At 37.1% G+C, this 17,183-nt stretch overlaps 1 protein-coding gene across 1 annotated transcript in view; it reads right to left on the bottom strand.

Annotated features, from left to right (window-relative positions):
* The window catches only part of LACTB2 (lactamase beta 2), a 40,618-nt gene that overhangs the window by 11,173 nt on the left and 12,262 nt on the right, over positions 1–17,183 (bottom strand). Inside the window, exons 3-4 of the mRNA XM_044665909.1 lie at positions 15,261–15,387; positions 3,714–3,892 (exon numbers count right to left, since the gene is read on the bottom strand). Coding sequence (XP_044521844.1) covers positions 3,714–3,892; positions 15,261–15,387 — 306 coding nt within the window. The remainder of the gene's footprint in view (positions 1–3,713; positions 3,893–15,260; positions 15,388–17,183) is intronic.

Raw genomic sequence — 17,183 nt, 5'->3', positions numbered from 1 at the left:
CATATAAATTTTGTTGTTTGTTCAGTTTCTCAGCCTTTTTTTGGCCAATGGATAGAGAATGCTGAGAGCTGCTAATTCTGTCTCCTCTGTTGAAGGCTTGCAGGACTCAGTGCTTTGAGCTATTTTGCCCTGGGGCTAGGGCTTCATCCAAGTGTAGGCTTCAAAGCACCAAGTACCTTGGACTTCTGGGTTTCACTGCAGGCTGGTACCAGGGCTTGGGACTTCAAGGGGTGGGTATGTGGGTATGGGGTGCTCTGTTGTTGGTATAGGCAGGGTCCTGGGATCCCTAAGTTAACCTATGCCTACACTCAGAACCTGGCACAGTAGGTGGGGAATGGTTGGCTAAGCACTCCAATGTGTGCAGTTTTGCTTCTGGTTCCCCTTTATCCCATGAAAATCAACTCTCCCTGCCTACCTTTCACATTGTTTTCCACAGGAGACACCTCTCTCTCTTTCTTGGTGTTGGTTTTTGCTGCCTGTCATTTTGAGGCCCTTTTTAAAGATTGGTTTGGAAGAATTCTCAGAGCTCATTGGTACTAAGCCACCATCTTGGCTCTGTCCCCACATCCTATAATCTTATCAGGTTTTTGAAGAAATTAATTAATTTCACTAAGGTCTCCTTTGATTCATCTCCCTTAAAGTAGCTTGGAGGAAAAGCATATGGTAATGAATCCATGCTGGTTCATATAAGACTGAGAGGGGAGCTCTTGGACCTTGAATTCTTGGTCACTTTCCAACTTTTTTTCTTTTTCTAAGTATAGGTGAGAGTTCCTGAAAATGAAAGTTCTTGGATTCCTAAATCAAGAATTCCTGAATTTGAGTCAGGTATTAGCCTTCCAGAATGAAACTACAACCTTCACAGAGTTTTTCTCTCAGAAGACTATTTGCTAAAGAGGACTGGCCTGAAACTGAAGGACGAAGCCCAGAAAGGCTGGGAAGACAGAGAGAGAGAGAGAGAGAGAGAGAGAGAGAGAGAGAGAGAGAGAGACGGACAGACACAGAGAATTTAAACTACTACACCTCCTGCCTAAGAAGGGCAAGGGCTAAGCAATAGGGGATTAAGATATTTGCCCAGAGTCACACTTAGAAATTATGTGAGGTCAAATTTGAACCCAGGTTTTCCCAACTCCAAAACCTAGTATTCTATCCACTGTTAAATGAGGTTATATTTGTTCAACACTTAAAATGTTTTTACCTTCTAGAGAATGGGTGGGATTAGATGGAGTAGAAGATTATGGGATTTTTGAATATCTAAAATGCTCCTGTATTTGTTCTTGAGTTTATGCTTTAAGGAATTTCTGAGAGTAGTGATTTACTGGAATGACCCCAAGCCCTTGAGTGATATGTAAAATGAGAAGGTTGGACTAGATGACCTTTCAGATATTTTAAAATTTAAAATTCTTATGCATTTCCTTTGGTATTTGCCCTAGAGTCAGACCATGCATTTTATTTTAACATTGTTTTCAGATTTCTCCTCCACGCAGGGACTATCTTTTGCCTTTTTTGTGTGTGTATCCCCAGTGTTTAAAACAGTGTGCTTAATGTTTATTGGATGACTATAAATATACTTGTCAAATCTTATGTAAACTCTTACTTTCGGTTTTAGAATCATTTCTAAGGCAGAAGAGAGATAAGGCCTGGGCAACTGAGATTAAATGACTTGCCTAGGGTGCCAAAGCTAGGAAATATCTGATGTCAGATTTAAACCCAGGACCTCTAGTCTTCAGTCCTGGCTCTCAATCCTCTGAGCCTAAGTGTTTGTAATTGATTTATTTTTCCTACAACTAATTTGCACACTGAACTTAACTCTTCACCCCAGGGCCTCTATCTGATAGGCTGGTCCCTTTCAAAACCTCCATTTTAAGGAGGTGGCCAGACCAGCCATGTCTTCATTCCTCTAGAGCCTGTATTCTCAACCCTCTAGGACTTTTTCTCTCTAATGTCCCTATACCAGGTACCTTCAAAATTTCACCCCTCACCCCCACCATCTCCCAACCTCTTTCATATATATGTTGTCTTCCTCCATAAGACTGTATGTTCTTTGAGAGCAGGTACTATCTTTTTTGCTTGTATTTGTATTCTAACATTTGACACAGTGCCTGATAGAGTAAGGACCTGCTTAATGACTTCCTATTAATAAAAAACAATAATAATAACAACAAAAAACCACAATCCTTTTGAAAAACAAATTCTTACATTGACCATTTTCATGTCTTCACATTTTAAATCATTACCTGTCTTTGATATGTTAAATCTTCATTCCTTTTTGTTTTTTTAAACCTTTTCTTCCATGTAAGAATCAATACTGTATATTGGTTCCAAAGCAGAAGAACGTTAAAGGCTAGGTAGTGGGGGTTAAGTGAACTGCCCAAAGTTAACACAGTTAGGAGGTCTCTGAGGCCAGATTTGAAGCTAGGACCTCCTGTCTCTAGGCCTGGCTCTCCATCCACTGAGCCACCCAAGCTGCCCCTTAAATCTTCATTCTTGTACACCGATGAGTATTCTGAAGACTTTCAAAATTTTTCTCTATAATGTTATCAGTGTATAAATGATTCCTAGTTCTGCTCTCTTCATTCTACACCAATTTACAAAGGTCATTTCAGTTTTGTCTGAAATTGTCCATTTAATAATTTTATATGGAACTAGTAAATACACTTTGCTGCTTCCTGGCAGGAATGTTGAGCCACAGTGTGACATTTTGGCAAAAAGTTACTCTTTGCCTTTCACTTTATCCTCTTAGCACTCCCTGCTTGTTTCTTCTTCATTGTTAGTGGCAGGAGAATCATGAGGGCATTGTAGGGGGTGGCAGAAACTGTGTTTCTCAGTAGCTATTTGATGAAAGCCCTGTCTGGGAATAAGATTTTGTCTTCTTTATCTTCTAAACCATTTTGTTAGAATTCCCTTTCTCCCAGTCTTTAGGAAAAACGGAAAACAGAGTTACAAATTTGTCTGTTGGCTATCGTACCTATGAAACAAATAATGGGTTTCTTTTGAAGGGGTGAGAATATTTACAGATCATTTTTTTTTAACCCTTAACTTCTGTTTATCGGCTCCTTGGTGGAAGAGTGGTAAGGGTGGGCAATGGGGGTCAAATGACTTGCCCAGGGTCACACAGCTGGGAAGTGTCTGAGGCCGGATTTGAACCTAGGACCTCTTGTCTCTAGGTCTGACTCTCAATCCACTGAGCTACCCAGCTGCCCCCCAGATCTTTTTTTATAGGTCTTTGGCCTCACAGTCACTTTGTGTGTTGGCAAGACAGATATTATTACTCTATATTACATCTATATAGATGGGAAAACAGAGACTCAGAAAGATTAAGTAATTTGCTCAAAGTCAGAAGCTAATAAGTAGCAGAGCTGAATAGACCTCCTGATACCTGATTTAGTTCTCTTTCCAGTTCATTTTATAAAGCTCTAGAGAGTTTACAGAATCAAAATACCTGAGAAGTATTGATTTAAACCAGACTTCTTAGCAACATTATACTTTTTTCCTTATACTTTTTGAAACTGACAAGAATTGTCTAGTATTATTATCAAAATAGTATGTGAGCAGAAAGATATTAATTTACTCTTCAGACTTTTAAGGTACTTTTAATAAAATGGGGTATTCTTGGGATGGAATTGAATGAGACCTTTACTACTGTGTATCTTTAAAAAGCTTCACCACCTGTCATACCTGACAAATGGGTACACAAGATGAAATCAATTGCTTACCTGGATATATCAAATCAGCTTTAATATTTAATAGCTTTTCTAAGGACTTCATGTACTCATATAGATCTTCAAATATTGTTGATCCTTCTCCTAGAATGCAGTCTCCAGAAAAGATTGCATTTTCCTCTTCTAAGAGGAGAGCCATATGATCATCAGTGTGTCCAGGTGTGTAGAGAATTCTGGTTGACAGAAGAAACAAATAGTTATAAGCAATCATGCTCTTAGGGTTGGCAGCAATACTGAGAAATCAACTAGTAAATGCTTTTGTCTTCAGGTGTGGTAGTTACATCATTATCTGGAAAACCCATTTGGAGATTAGCAATTGCTACCATCTAAAAGAATCCCTCATGTGTGGTATAGGGATTGTGCTATAGTAAATTGGGCATTGGAATGGGGAGGTAGGCAGACTATCTTATCTTAAATACTTTGGTAGCCTTATGACTTGGGTAAGTAACTTAACCTCTTTGTACCCGTTTCCTTCTTAGATAAAATGAGCAGATTGGCTTCAATGGCTTCTCATCATCCTTCCAGCTCTAAATCGATAATCTTAAGATCCCTCTCTCCTTTCTTATATATAAGTGTCTACTTTATGGTAGGCATTAAGGAAAGAAACATTGTCTTTGCTCTCAAAAGGCTTAAAATAATAACAGCATTTAAGTAGCACTTTAAAGTATGGAAAGTACTTTACAGGTTATCTCATTTTGATTCCCACAACAACTTTGTGAGGTTGGTGCAATTTATTATACCCATTTTACAGATAAATGAACAGGCTGAGAATCTAAGTGACTTGACTAAAAGTCACACAGCTAATAAGTATCTGAGGCAGAATTCTAACTTTCCCCTCCTGATTGTGCTTCTGACTCTTACTTCAACATCATGGACTTCCGCGCTGTGGCATAGCTGCCTTCCCATTGGAGCACTGTATGGCCATGCCAGTTCTCTTCTTCCATTGGCAAGTTCTTTGTGGGAGCCTCCATTGTGTGGGTGGGCCAATGGCCCAGCCCTTGCTTTGTTCCCTTCTGCTTGTGTGGTGTTTCTGATGCTCAAGACTTAAACACAAGCCTCATGGGAACTTTCTTTCCCTGGTTTCTTTTTTCTTTATGCATATTTTCTCTCATTAGAATTTGAAATCTTTGAGAACAGAGACTGCCCAATGCCTGGCACACAGTAAGTGCTTAATAAATGCTGTTGACTTTCTGGACAATCTCAGCTCTTTTTGCTTTAAAATCCAGTGCTCTATCCCCTGCCAACTAATATAATAAGATTGTGCCTAACACTGTCTGTATCTTTTGTTGTGCCATTAGTTAACTTCATTTTGATGAATCCTAGTTGTAAATTCAGGATATCTAGTCTGCAGCCTATGTAAGAACCATACACACATATGTTTATAAGCCTCACTACATAACTATCCACAGCTGGCTTGGATCTCATCCATAATAGCTGACATACTAAAATATGTAAAGTACCACTTAGTTACAAGGCAGTCTCACACAAAGGATGCTAAGGACAGCATTAGAAAGCTTTTGTGTGTATAGCAAAAAAAAAAAAAAAAAATCAGGTCATTTGATCTTTCTGCTTGGCTAAACTGGTAAGCTGGTTTAGTTAAAACATCCTCTTCACCTCAGGGCCTACACATACATCTATAGGATTTGTGAAAATATCAAAATAGATTTTACCTAAATTACCTAGTTTAAAATTTTCTAGTCATCTTAGAAAACATTGTTTTTATGTAACTAGACAGTGTATACAGCCCCCACACGTGTATACTTGTGTGTGCATGCACACATATTTTATAAAATGTTTCCCTTCCTTCCATTGCCTTCTCTTATTGTGGAATCGTTCCTGAATCATTAAAGATATGGCAGCAAGGGCTGAGATCTAATAGGTTCTGCCAAGCTGGGAAGACTTCAAAGTGTGTGTCAGGTGAAAAACACTTGCTCTCTGAAAACTGAGCTTATATTGGAGAGGCTTATTACCAGAAAGTTGACCACCAGGAGATGAATTTTCTTTGGTCAAAACTCAGGAGACCGTTTTCTAAGGTTTTATAGGCACCTGAACAGATGAAATAATATATCCTTTAAGTACTGAAGTTAGTTTTTCAATGACTGAATATTTTTGATTATGTAACTATGTGGAGGTTGTTCAGTTGTTTCTGACTGTGACCTGCTTTACAGTTTTCCTGGCAAAGATATAGGAATGATTTGCTATTTCCTTTTCCAGTTCATTTTACAGATGAAAAAACTACAGGGTTAAGTGACTTGTCCAAGGTAACATGGGCTAGTTAAGTGAGGTTCGATTTGAACTCAGATCTTCCTGACACCAGGCTCTGCGCTTTATACATTATACTACTTAGCTGCCCTCATATAAACATAGGTTCATGCAATATAAAAATGTTTAACATTTATCTCTCTTAATTATGAAAAAAAGGTCAAGATCATGAAAAAGTTTATCATTTGTCTATAATTACCTTATTCTGCCTATCTAATGTTGTTATAATAAAATATGAACAAAAACACATTCTCATTCTTGGATTTTTAGCACAACCCTAGAGTCTTGTCTGACTCCCATTTCCAACTGTCCACACAGATGCCTGTGACATATTCCTCTCCCTCTAGGATTGATCTTGTTAAGTTTACTTCTACAACTTCTTGCATGGTCTCTTTTTTACTGAAATTACTCTCTCCAATGGGTTCTTAATTGCTAACTCCCATGACGTTGCTGATCATTCCCTTTTCTTGGAATTACTCCTACCTGGTGGGACACTTTCTTTTGTTGGTTTTTCTGGCTTATCATTCATCTCTTGCTCCCCAAGTGGGAATGCCCTCTGAGGTGCTGCTCTATGCCCTCTTCTTTTTCTACAATCTCTTAGCATCTTAATCATTCCAATGGAGTCAATGATCACATCTATGCAGATTCATCTAGATCTAACATCTTACCTGAACTCCAATTCATTATTTCTGTTGGAAGAGCATCTTTATCTGTATTTCTCTCCAGTTTCTCAAATACACCATGTCCAAAGGCAAACTAATTCTCTTTACCTCCTAAACTGTTTCCTCTACAACTCCCTATTTATTGATGGTATCATACCATCTTTTTCCTAGTCACTCCAGATGAATTTTACCCCTATTTCCTTCATTCCTGTTCAATCATTTGCCATGGCCTTTGTTTCTAACTATATCTTTTGAATCTCCTCCACTCATATTGTTGCCATGCTATTTCAAGCCCTCATTGTCAATTCCCCTGGTTTAATGTTAGAACTTCAAAATCTTCCCACCTCCAGTCTCTATTCTTTTTGTAATTCAAATAGCTGCCTAAACAAGTTTCCTCAGGCACAGCCCTGGCCTGATCTCTGTTTTACTTAGCCTTCAGTGGCTTCTAGGATGAAAAAGGTGTTATTTTTTTGCCTAGCATTTAAGGCTGTCAGCAATGTAATTCCAACCCGCTTCATATGTTCCCTTTTATGTATTTTACTTTCCAGATAAACAACTATCACGCAGACCATACTTTATTCCTACAATATACTCCTTTCTTGTCTTTGCCTTTGAGAGTTTTTATAGTCCTTCAAAGCACAGATAATCCCTTTTCCTAATTCTCCTCATATGAAAGTATTCTCTCTTTCCCTGAATACTCCTAGAATAGAGTCCTGTCCTTGGCCCTTTCTTTTCCACCTCTTACCACACTGATTTGCATATTTGTCATATCTGCCCTCCCCCCCCCTTCCCCCCTACTCTTTGGTTTGGTCATTGTATCTCCAGAACTTAGCTTTGGGGCTTTGTACTTAGTAAGTTTATCAGAATTGAATCCACTTCTGCCAACCACTAGCCCTTGTTCTCTCTCATTTGGATACTACAATGATCTCTTAACCTCTTTCCAGTTTGTTTACTATATTACAACCTATTTTGTACATTGCAACCAAATTAGTCTTCCTAGAAAATAACTTTTTAAAAATCATGTTCCTCCCCTGCTTAAAAAAAACCAAAAACTTCAATTGTTTACTAAATAAATAACACCATAAATGTCAAACAAGGAAAACCTTAAATAATCTGCCTCCAATGTACCTTTACAAACTTCTCTTACAATATTTTATTTATTCTACACTCTAATCAAATTAGATTGATGTTTCTTGAATATAGCCTGTAATTTCCTGGGGCTGTGCTTCTGCTCAAACTATACACTTGTGTAATTAGAATTGATTCTCCTGGACTACAATTCCCAGCATCCCATGTTCCTTCTCATGTTAACTCGCTAACACAGGGAGGATATAAATTTTGGGCAGCCCTGTCTCTCTCTCTCTTCCTGTAATCGTGGCTGCTGCCAGAGGGCTTTTTGAGCAGGCAGGAGAATTTACTCATGTGGTCTTATTTTTGTTAATTAGGTTTTTATATTTCTATTTCCTTTTTATTCCTTCTACTTCAAGTGATTATTAATAAACTTTATAAAATATAATATTTGGAGGTACTAGACATTAATTTAAATCTTATATCCTAGAGCAGCATTGGTGAACTTTTTAGAGATCATGTGCCCAAATTGTACCTTCAAGCCACTTGTGATACCTGCTCCCAACCCTTTTCCCATCCCACATTACCCCAGAGAACAGAAGGAGGAAATGCTCGAATTTGGCTCCTGGGCAGAGGGGCAGGGCATGCAAAAAATGTCCTGAGGAGCTGTGGAGAGCTGGGAAAGGAGCAGTCCTCCCCTTGTTACCCCAGCACCTGTCCCACACCTTCACCAACACAGCCCTAGAGCTTGGATGCCTTCTATTTTCATTGCTATTTGTTGAAATATCAGCCACTTATTAAAATTATTATTCTTTTTTTCATAAATTCTTTACCTTCTTAGTATCAGTTCTACAGAAGATATAGGAAAGGGCTAGGCAGTTGGGGTTAAGTGACTTGCCCAGGGGTCACATAGCTAGGAAGTGTCTTGAGGCCAGATTTGAACCCATGTCCTCTGAACTCCAGGCCTGGCTCTCTATTCACTGTGCTACATACCTACCCCTATTATCCACTCTTCAAGGTCCAGCTCAAATGTTATTTCTTCCATATGACATCCCTCTCCCCAATTTGAAGCATTCTAAATTCTTATTGCATTTTGTACTCATTCACCTACTTAGCCTTCTTTGTATTATTTTGTATACATAGGGCCATACATTTAGAGCTGGAAGGGATCTCTTAGGGGTTGACTACAACCCTTCAATTTTATAGACAAGGAAATTGAGGTCCTTAGAGGTTAAGTAACTTGTCCAAAGTCACACAGCTTGTGACTATCTGAGAGTGGATTCAAACCTGGGTCTTCCTGACTCCAAATCTAATGCTCTATCCACTATACCACACTGTCACGTTTCTTTTCTACAAGGAAGGAAGAGATAATTATATCACACAATCCTGCTACCTCTTAGTAGTGTCTTCATGAATTGCTGTGGCTAAATAAATAAATCATTCCTTAGTGGTCAACTTAGCTTGGCTGGTCCTTGGATAGGAAACATGTAAAACATATAAAATCACTAGGTTGCCCTTAAAAAAAAAGCCTCTTCCACACTTCCCCAGATCCAATACCCAGCTGAGGTTCAAGTGGAGGGTTAAGCACTCCAGAGAAGGGAGAGAGCTCAAGCTGTTGCTCATATTCAGGAAGAGTCCCCACAACAAAAAGAGCAAGCTATTGTTCTATTTACAAGACCAATGATGTCACTCCTACTGGGGCTCTCTGCCTGGACAATCACACCACACATAGGGATTTCCTCCAGGCCCTCTGGAAGTCAGGACTCCAGGTACCCATGCTGCCCTTTAATCATGACTTGTTGGCATCCTGACAATGCGCATGTTTGGGTAAGGGGTTACACTTTTATATTCATATCGCACAACATTGTGGGTCCATGTCTGAAACCTTTCCAGCTTGACAGGTTCAATCAGAGCTTTTGTTCCTTTGGTATAGGCTCAAGAATACTAGGTTATCTCAATGTTAGGATGCCTGCCTGGAACTTCAAGTGATGGTGGTTAGACTAGTTTAAGGCACCACTTCCCAAAGACAAAGGTTATCTCGCTAGACAGTTTTACTTGGAACTTTGTTAATTATGGGAGAAAAAAGCCTATGTCAAAAAGATCTTAGAGGCTGTTGACAAAACCTAAAGGCCTGTAAGAAACTTAAATGATTTAAAACGTGAAGTTTCTTCTTTGTTCAAATACTAAAAAATCATTCTAAGTATTTAATATGCCCTTTGTAAGATTATTTTAAAAAATTTTACACTTGAATATAATATGCTGAAGATGAAAAATAACACATAAATGCCAATGTAGTGTGAAATAAAAATTCTTTTTAGAACTGATGCCTGGCAAATACATGAAGCAAATTTTTTGGTTTATAAGAGAAATGTGGCATAGAATTACCCTGGGGTATGTATCAGTTGTATCCAGTGGAAACTGAAGAATAATTCAGGAGAATGTAGAAATGGCAAATATTGCCTCAGTCTTATTTAGTCAACTGCTAGCTTTCCTTAAAAATACTCAAAGTTATACTATTTCAGACACATTTTTTCCCATTATTTCTCTGAGCATTATCAGACACTTATACTACACTTTAGGAGAACAGATTTCAAAAAGTTCTAAAAAGGGCAAGTTTATGTCTGGCTGTAGACTGAAAATAATGCCTGTAGTACCTATTGTGCCTCTCTCACAGGGTTATTTTGAAAAGAAATGAGATAATGTTGGCTATTATTGTTACTAATAAGACGCAAGGTCACGTTTAGAGGCAGAGAGACTTATTTAGAAGCTTTCTGAGGGCTCCTAGTTCTTCAGGTTAGATTCCTATTATATTTTCCCAGTCACATGTAATATTAGTACAAGTACTACTACCTAACATTTGGGTAGTGCTTTAAGGTTTATAAAGTATTTATCCCCCAACAACCTTGTGAAATAGACAGTTCAAGTAGCATTATCTTCATTTTAAAGACAGGGAAACTGAGGCTGAGAATATGGTGACTTGTTTATAGCTACATAGGTATTAAGCATCAGGACTGAGATCTGATTCAGGTCTCCTGAATTGAAGTACAGTAAGTATACTTTCCATTAAAAAAATCAATGTAGAAACTAGTGGAATCTTTTGTTTTCTTTTTTATGAAACTTTTTAATCTATAGGGAGAAAATTTATAGTTAAAAAATTTAGCAAGATACACAGTCTTCTACCATTAGAATCTAAATTAATTTTTAAAAAAATTCCATTAAATTAAATTTCCATTAACATAGTAGGAACTCTTTATAATGCAGGATGATTGCATGTTTTTATCACATTTTAAATATGTATATATAGTATAATAATTATTGCTACTATTCAAGTAGCAAAGGTTAGGAGAGGTTTGTGAATATTTCCCACAATGCTGGAACCTAGCAAGCTTCCTTTTCTAGAACAGATTAAAATATTAGTTTTGCCCAGGGCAAATGGATAGATTAAAACCTCTTTTTGGTTTTGCTTACTTACTTATTATAGGAAGGTGGTTATTTCTAGTTGTTATTATCATTAAGAGGTAGTCTACTAGTACAGTGATTTCTTTCAATAGTCTCCTTTAGAAAGGATGCAGTGAAACACTTACTCCTATCCCTACTGGCATGTCAAGGCAACCCTGGGAGATTCTACAACTGAAGTACCAATATAACTTTTTTTTTTTTTTAAATTTTACCTTCCTTCTTAGAATTAATACTATGTATTGGTTCTAAGGCAGAAGAACGGTAAGGGCTAGGCAATGGGGGTTAAGTGATTTGCCCAAGATCACACAACTAGGAAGTATCTGAGGCCAGATTTGAACCCAGGACCTCCCGTCTCTGGGCCTGACTCTCAATCTACTGAGCCACCCAGCTGCCCCACCAAAAGAACTCTTGATGGAACACCTTAAGTCCTTATGTAAGAAGGGGCTGCAGGCCCAGAGATGGTTTACCCCTGAAATCTAGGGACTTGATCTGAAAATATTACCCTTTGAAATTGAAGTTAATAAGAAATACAAATAAATGAGAATTTTTGTACAATTATACTGCCTGGAGAGGACTTGTCAATAAATTGTTGAACAGATTAGGGTATCTCCTGACAAGCAATCATGCAGAGGAAAGCATATTTATGGATTTGAAGTCAGAAGGCTTGAGTTTGAGTCTCATCTTACAGTACGTATAAGGGGTATAACTAAGTCAGAACCTTCAGGTTTCATTTTTTTCATCTTTATAAGAGGTATACAAATATCTCTGCTTACATGACTGGATAAGCTATTGTGAAAATCATATATGATAAAGTATATGAAAATACTTTGAAAGCTTTAAAGTATTAGTCCAGTGATAGCAAAGAAGTATAAACAAAAGAGATATTTTCCAATTGGGGAACAGCTAAACAAACCCTAATAAATGAACAAATGGAATATCAGACCTCTTTGTCTCTGCTGCCCTGTTTTCAACTCCACAAGACAAGATCTGTGCTCCCCCCACTGGAAACCCCATGGTTTACCATTTCCTGTCTTATTTTGTATACTGACTCCCTTCTTTAGATTGTAAGCTCCCTGGAGATTAAGGGCTGTCTTTATTTTTATTATCTGTATTAATTGTATCCCTCAGTATTTGGCGCAATGCTGGGCACACAATAGGTGCTAAATAAATGTTTATTGGATTGGATTTATTGAATTATTGATGCTGTATGATATAATATGATAAATATAAGAATAGCATGGAAAGATATAAACTTTATATGTAAGCATAAACTACAATGCAAGGTAAAGCAAACTAGATATAACAATTATGATAATGCAAATAAAACAGTCACAAATTAATCAAAAATGAACATTGAAAAATTACAAAGAATAACCTTTGCTCCCAAAAAAGAGATATTAGGGTGGAGAGTCTACAGGGGTGGAATGCTGTACATATTTTCAGATTTTTTTAATGTATTGATCAATTTTACTGATTTTTTCCCCTCTTTTTTTCTTTTAAAAAAAGTCCTTGTTATTCTGTATGGCTCTTTGAGAGGCATCAGGGGAAGGAACAGGAGAAATGTAGGCTTTGTTGAAATAAGAGATATGAATAAAATTTTGTTTAAATTTAGATTAAATTCAATGATCAATTTTAGTTTTAGAAGAGCTACTGAAATATACTTGTCTACCTTCAAATAGAGAGGTGGTGTATTACATATGTGTAATTTTGCATCTACTGTTAGGTGCAGTAGATGTGACAATTTGCTTTGTTTAGCTTTCTTTTTATAAAGTTTTCTATGGGAAGTATTAAGAGGTGCCTGAGGTATTAAAAAATCAATAAAACTCTTTAAAAGAAAAAAAGGTCAAATGAATACAAAACATTATAGCCCAAAGGACTAAAATGTAAATGGAAGGTAAGCTCTAAATGAGACTGATTTCATCCTATTCCTCTTTACATTGTACATTCCAGCCAAACTGGCTTTATTGCTTCTCATACATGGCATTCTCTCTTTTTTAATCTTTACACAAGCTGTCTCTCATATTGGGGATAAAGAGCTGGAGATAGAATGCTATGTATTAGGGAAAAGTTCACTTTTTTTTCATGTTTCTCTGAATTTATTGTATTTGTCATTCCTTATGCTACAATAATATTTAATTATATTAATGTATTAAAGTTTGGGTAAGTTTTGTTTCTAGCTTTTTATTAACTTATTAAATACTCCTCTACCTTCTTAAACAGGGTTTGCCAAACATGATTTAATCTTTTCTTGATTATGTAGTATCATCAATAAGAAAGTGCTGTTGTATAATGAATGTCCTCAGGTCCTGATCTGTGTAGGACTGCTTACTCCTTCCTGATCTCACCTGCCATGTTTCTTGAGTTCATATGTTTGCTTCTTGCTCTGACTCTTTGTTTAGGAAGCAAACTTCTGATATTGATTTGGTTTCCCTAAGCAGATATTTCTACTGGGAAATAAATGCATTGATCATCCAATACCAATATTTCATTATCCTTGGTAGCTGTATTTTTTTTTAAACCCTTGTACTTCAGTGTATTGTCTCATAGGTGGAAGATTGGTAAGGGTGGGCAATGGGGGTCAAGTGACTTGCCCAGGGTCACACAGCTGGGAAGTGGCTGAGGCCGGGTTTGAACCTAGGACCTCCTGTCTCTAGGCCTGACTCTCACTCCACTGAGCTACCCAGCTGCCCCAGTAGCTGTATTTTTAAATGAAAATTAATAAAAAGTCTAGGTCAGTGATGGGCAAACTATGGCCCACGGGCCAGATGTGGCCCCCTGAAATGTTCTATCTGGCCATGTGACATGATTCCTAATCTGATGAAACTTCAAAAGTTGCCTTAGAGGCAAACTGACAGATGAGCATTTCCTTTCCTTTGGCCCCCTCTTTAAAAAGTTTGCCCATCACTGGTCTAGGTTATATATGTTCTAATTGGTTGTTAGTTTGGTTAACAAAGGCTAAGTCATACTTTGACCTGACCGCGCAGTTTAAAAATAGTTTCTGAACCTGCAAAACTGAAGGCCAGGACCTAAATCCATAGAAACTATCAAGATGCAAGTATCTTATTAGGCTAAGCCTGAACAGCCCATTCTCTTGACTTATCAATAAAGTGATGTCTAATTTTTTATGCAGAATTAGTACATGATTATTTCATATGAGAAACAGAAGCATTAACACTATATAAGAAAACCATTATAAGGAACCCATCCATATTCCCTTAGAAGACCCTATAGGTTTTATTTTGTGATTCACATAGGTGAAATAACATTGGACTAGAAGGGAGAAGCTCCAGGCAAATGCATGAGTACTGTGATAATTAGATTAAGTCTACACTGCTCATCTTTAGATTTAATCACCAAAGGTGAGAGCACCTTCCAATTATGGGAGGTCCTAACCCACGTGTGCTAGAGTGAGTAACAAATCAGAATCAACCGACCGCCCCCCACACTTTCTATGAGAAAGTGTCTATTGTGATTGGACAGCAAGCTAGGGGAAGGCACTGGAAATGACGCATATGTGACCCCTATAAAAGAGGGAGTTGAGTGAGTGAGGCTGCTGCTGGTTTGGTGAAGGGGACCTGAGGGAGCTTTACTGGTTCATGATCGAGACTGTTCCATGTGGTGAGTTTAAAGACTGAATCTTCCTGAACTTCTATTAAGAAACTTCCTTTTATAGACTCTGTGAATGAAGTTTGTTCCATTCACCTCAGGCCTCAGGTCCTTTAACCCTCAGCTGAGGGTTAAGATCTACCTGGACTAATTAGTGGGATAAATTCTTATCTCCATACTTCCTCTCTCTCTTCTCTCATGTAAATAAACTTGCATAAAAGTCCATTTTGATTTGAGATTATTCTTAATTGAGATTGATAATAGTTCAATCCTCTGGTGACCATCTTTAATATATTGAACCCATAAAACCTCTTTTTCACCCTTACATTCCTCATTCTTCAACTTTACTTTTCTGCTCAACAGATGACAGAATTGTATATCTGGGCTGAAGATAGATGGCCAGAAGTTGGCTTTCATAAAGTTTTTGTTGTCCTTGGGTAGAAAGTTATTTTTAAACAACTGATCACAAAAGTCAAGTATTTACCTGAGAGTGGCCCCTTCTGTTTTAATCACATCTCCATCATTCAGATAAACATATTTTTGTTCTTTATTTCTTATAAATTCTTCCTTGAATGGATTGCGTGGAAGCTTTTTAATGCAATATTCAGTGCCTGGTCACAAAATATATATCACATTAAAAAAAATTAAAAATTATGTAGTTTAGAGGGCCTTTAGAGTGGTATACTTGCAGTTATCAGAAGGAAAAGCTATTTCATTACATTCCAAGGAAATGATGAAGACCCACAAAAACAGGTGATAATATAGCCAGAGACAAAACCTAGAATGAAGCAACCAGAATTTTCTCACTGATTTTAGAGGGTATCAACAGTATTTCCTTAGCAGAAAAACAACAGGATTTATCTAGTTAGCAAAAATAAATTTAAAAATAAATAGGTCATCAATTCATCCTCTACTTACCCTAGTCTCCCTCAGTAGTAATCTTGCATCATCCTTACTCTAAGCAAGTTTGTGGCAATTAGGTGCCTTAAATGCAAAAATTCCTAATTGCAAGTCTGCATCTAGCAAGCAATATTTGTCTGGAATGCTAGCTGATTCTTGCAAGTTACAAATACTTTGCCCAGAAGAACTCTACATTTTTTAGCCTCCCTATTGTAAGAATGAAAATACATGTGTATATAAATTCCCTTTTGTTAACATAAAATTTTAATAAGTCCTCTAGAACCTTAGCCAGCCATGAAAACATTCTAGGTATTAATGAGACCATAATGCAGAATCCCTAATAAAATGTTGATACAGTGTGGTTCTGATGATGCTGACACTGGATAATTGAGAAATAATGTGATGTAACAGATATGATGTTGAACTTGGAGTTGGGGAGAGCTGGGTTTGAATCTCACTTTAGAAATTTATTAGTTGCATGAACTTGAAAAAGTCACTTGCCTTTGTAACCTCATAATAGTGCTACCTTGTAGGATTATTATGAAGATCAATTCCAGTTACATCAGATGAGATTAATACCTTTAAGTACTTAGCAAAACTTAAAAGCTTTATCTAAATGTCCACTACTATAGCAACCAGGGCTATGTTAACTCTGCTTCCTCCATTCATAAAAAAGAATCAATTAATTTGTAAGCATTTGAGTGACTTATCTGGGACAATAAAGAAATATAAACATTGTGCTCTCAACAGCCTGGGGGCAGTGATGTGGCTTAGCAATGTCAAAATACTGGGGGAAAAAAAAGAAGAAAATATGATGTCTCTTATAAGAAAAACCAACTGAAATGGAAAATAGATTTGAGAGGAGATGATTTTAGAATCATTGGAATACTTAAAAGTCACGATGATACCACCAACAACAACCACAACAAAAGCCTAGAAATCAAAACCATAAAAGTATCCAGATATTTTAGAACTAGAGGAAAAAGTAGAAATGGAAAGAATCCACTGATTACCTTCTGAGATTTGAAAAAGAAAATTCACAGGAATATTATAACCAAAATCCAGAGCTCTCAGGTCAAGGAGAAAGTACTGCAACCAGCAAGAAAGACTTCAAGTGCCATAGGAAGAAAATTAGGATCATATGAGATTTAGTGACCACTACAATAAAGAAGTACAGAGCTTAGAATATAATATTCCAGAAGGCACAGGATCTAGATTTACAACCAAGAATAACCTCCTCAGCAAAAACTGAGTATAATCCTACAGGAAGAAAAATGAAAATATTAACAACATAGAGGTCTTCCAAACATTCATGATGAAAAGACTAGAGCCAAGGAGAAAGTAGAACATACAAAGGAATTAAAAGAAGCATAAAAAGGTAAACAAATAAGAAACCATAAGGGACTAAACAAGGTTAAACTGTTTACATTTTTCTATGGGGAGATGATATATGTAGCCCCTTAGAACTTTATCAATACCAGAGGTCACTGAATGAGTTCTAATTAGA

Source organism: Gracilinanus agilis, chromosome 1 (assembly GCF_016433145.1).
Source record: "Gracilinanus agilis isolate LMUSP501 chromosome 1, AgileGrace, whole genome shotgun sequence".
Taxonomy (NCBI): Eukaryota; Metazoa; Chordata; class Mammalia; order Didelphimorphia; family Didelphidae; genus Gracilinanus; species Gracilinanus agilis.
The sequence above is the reverse complement of the archived record's forward strand: the minus strand, read 5'-3'. Positions and strand labels throughout refer to the sequence as shown.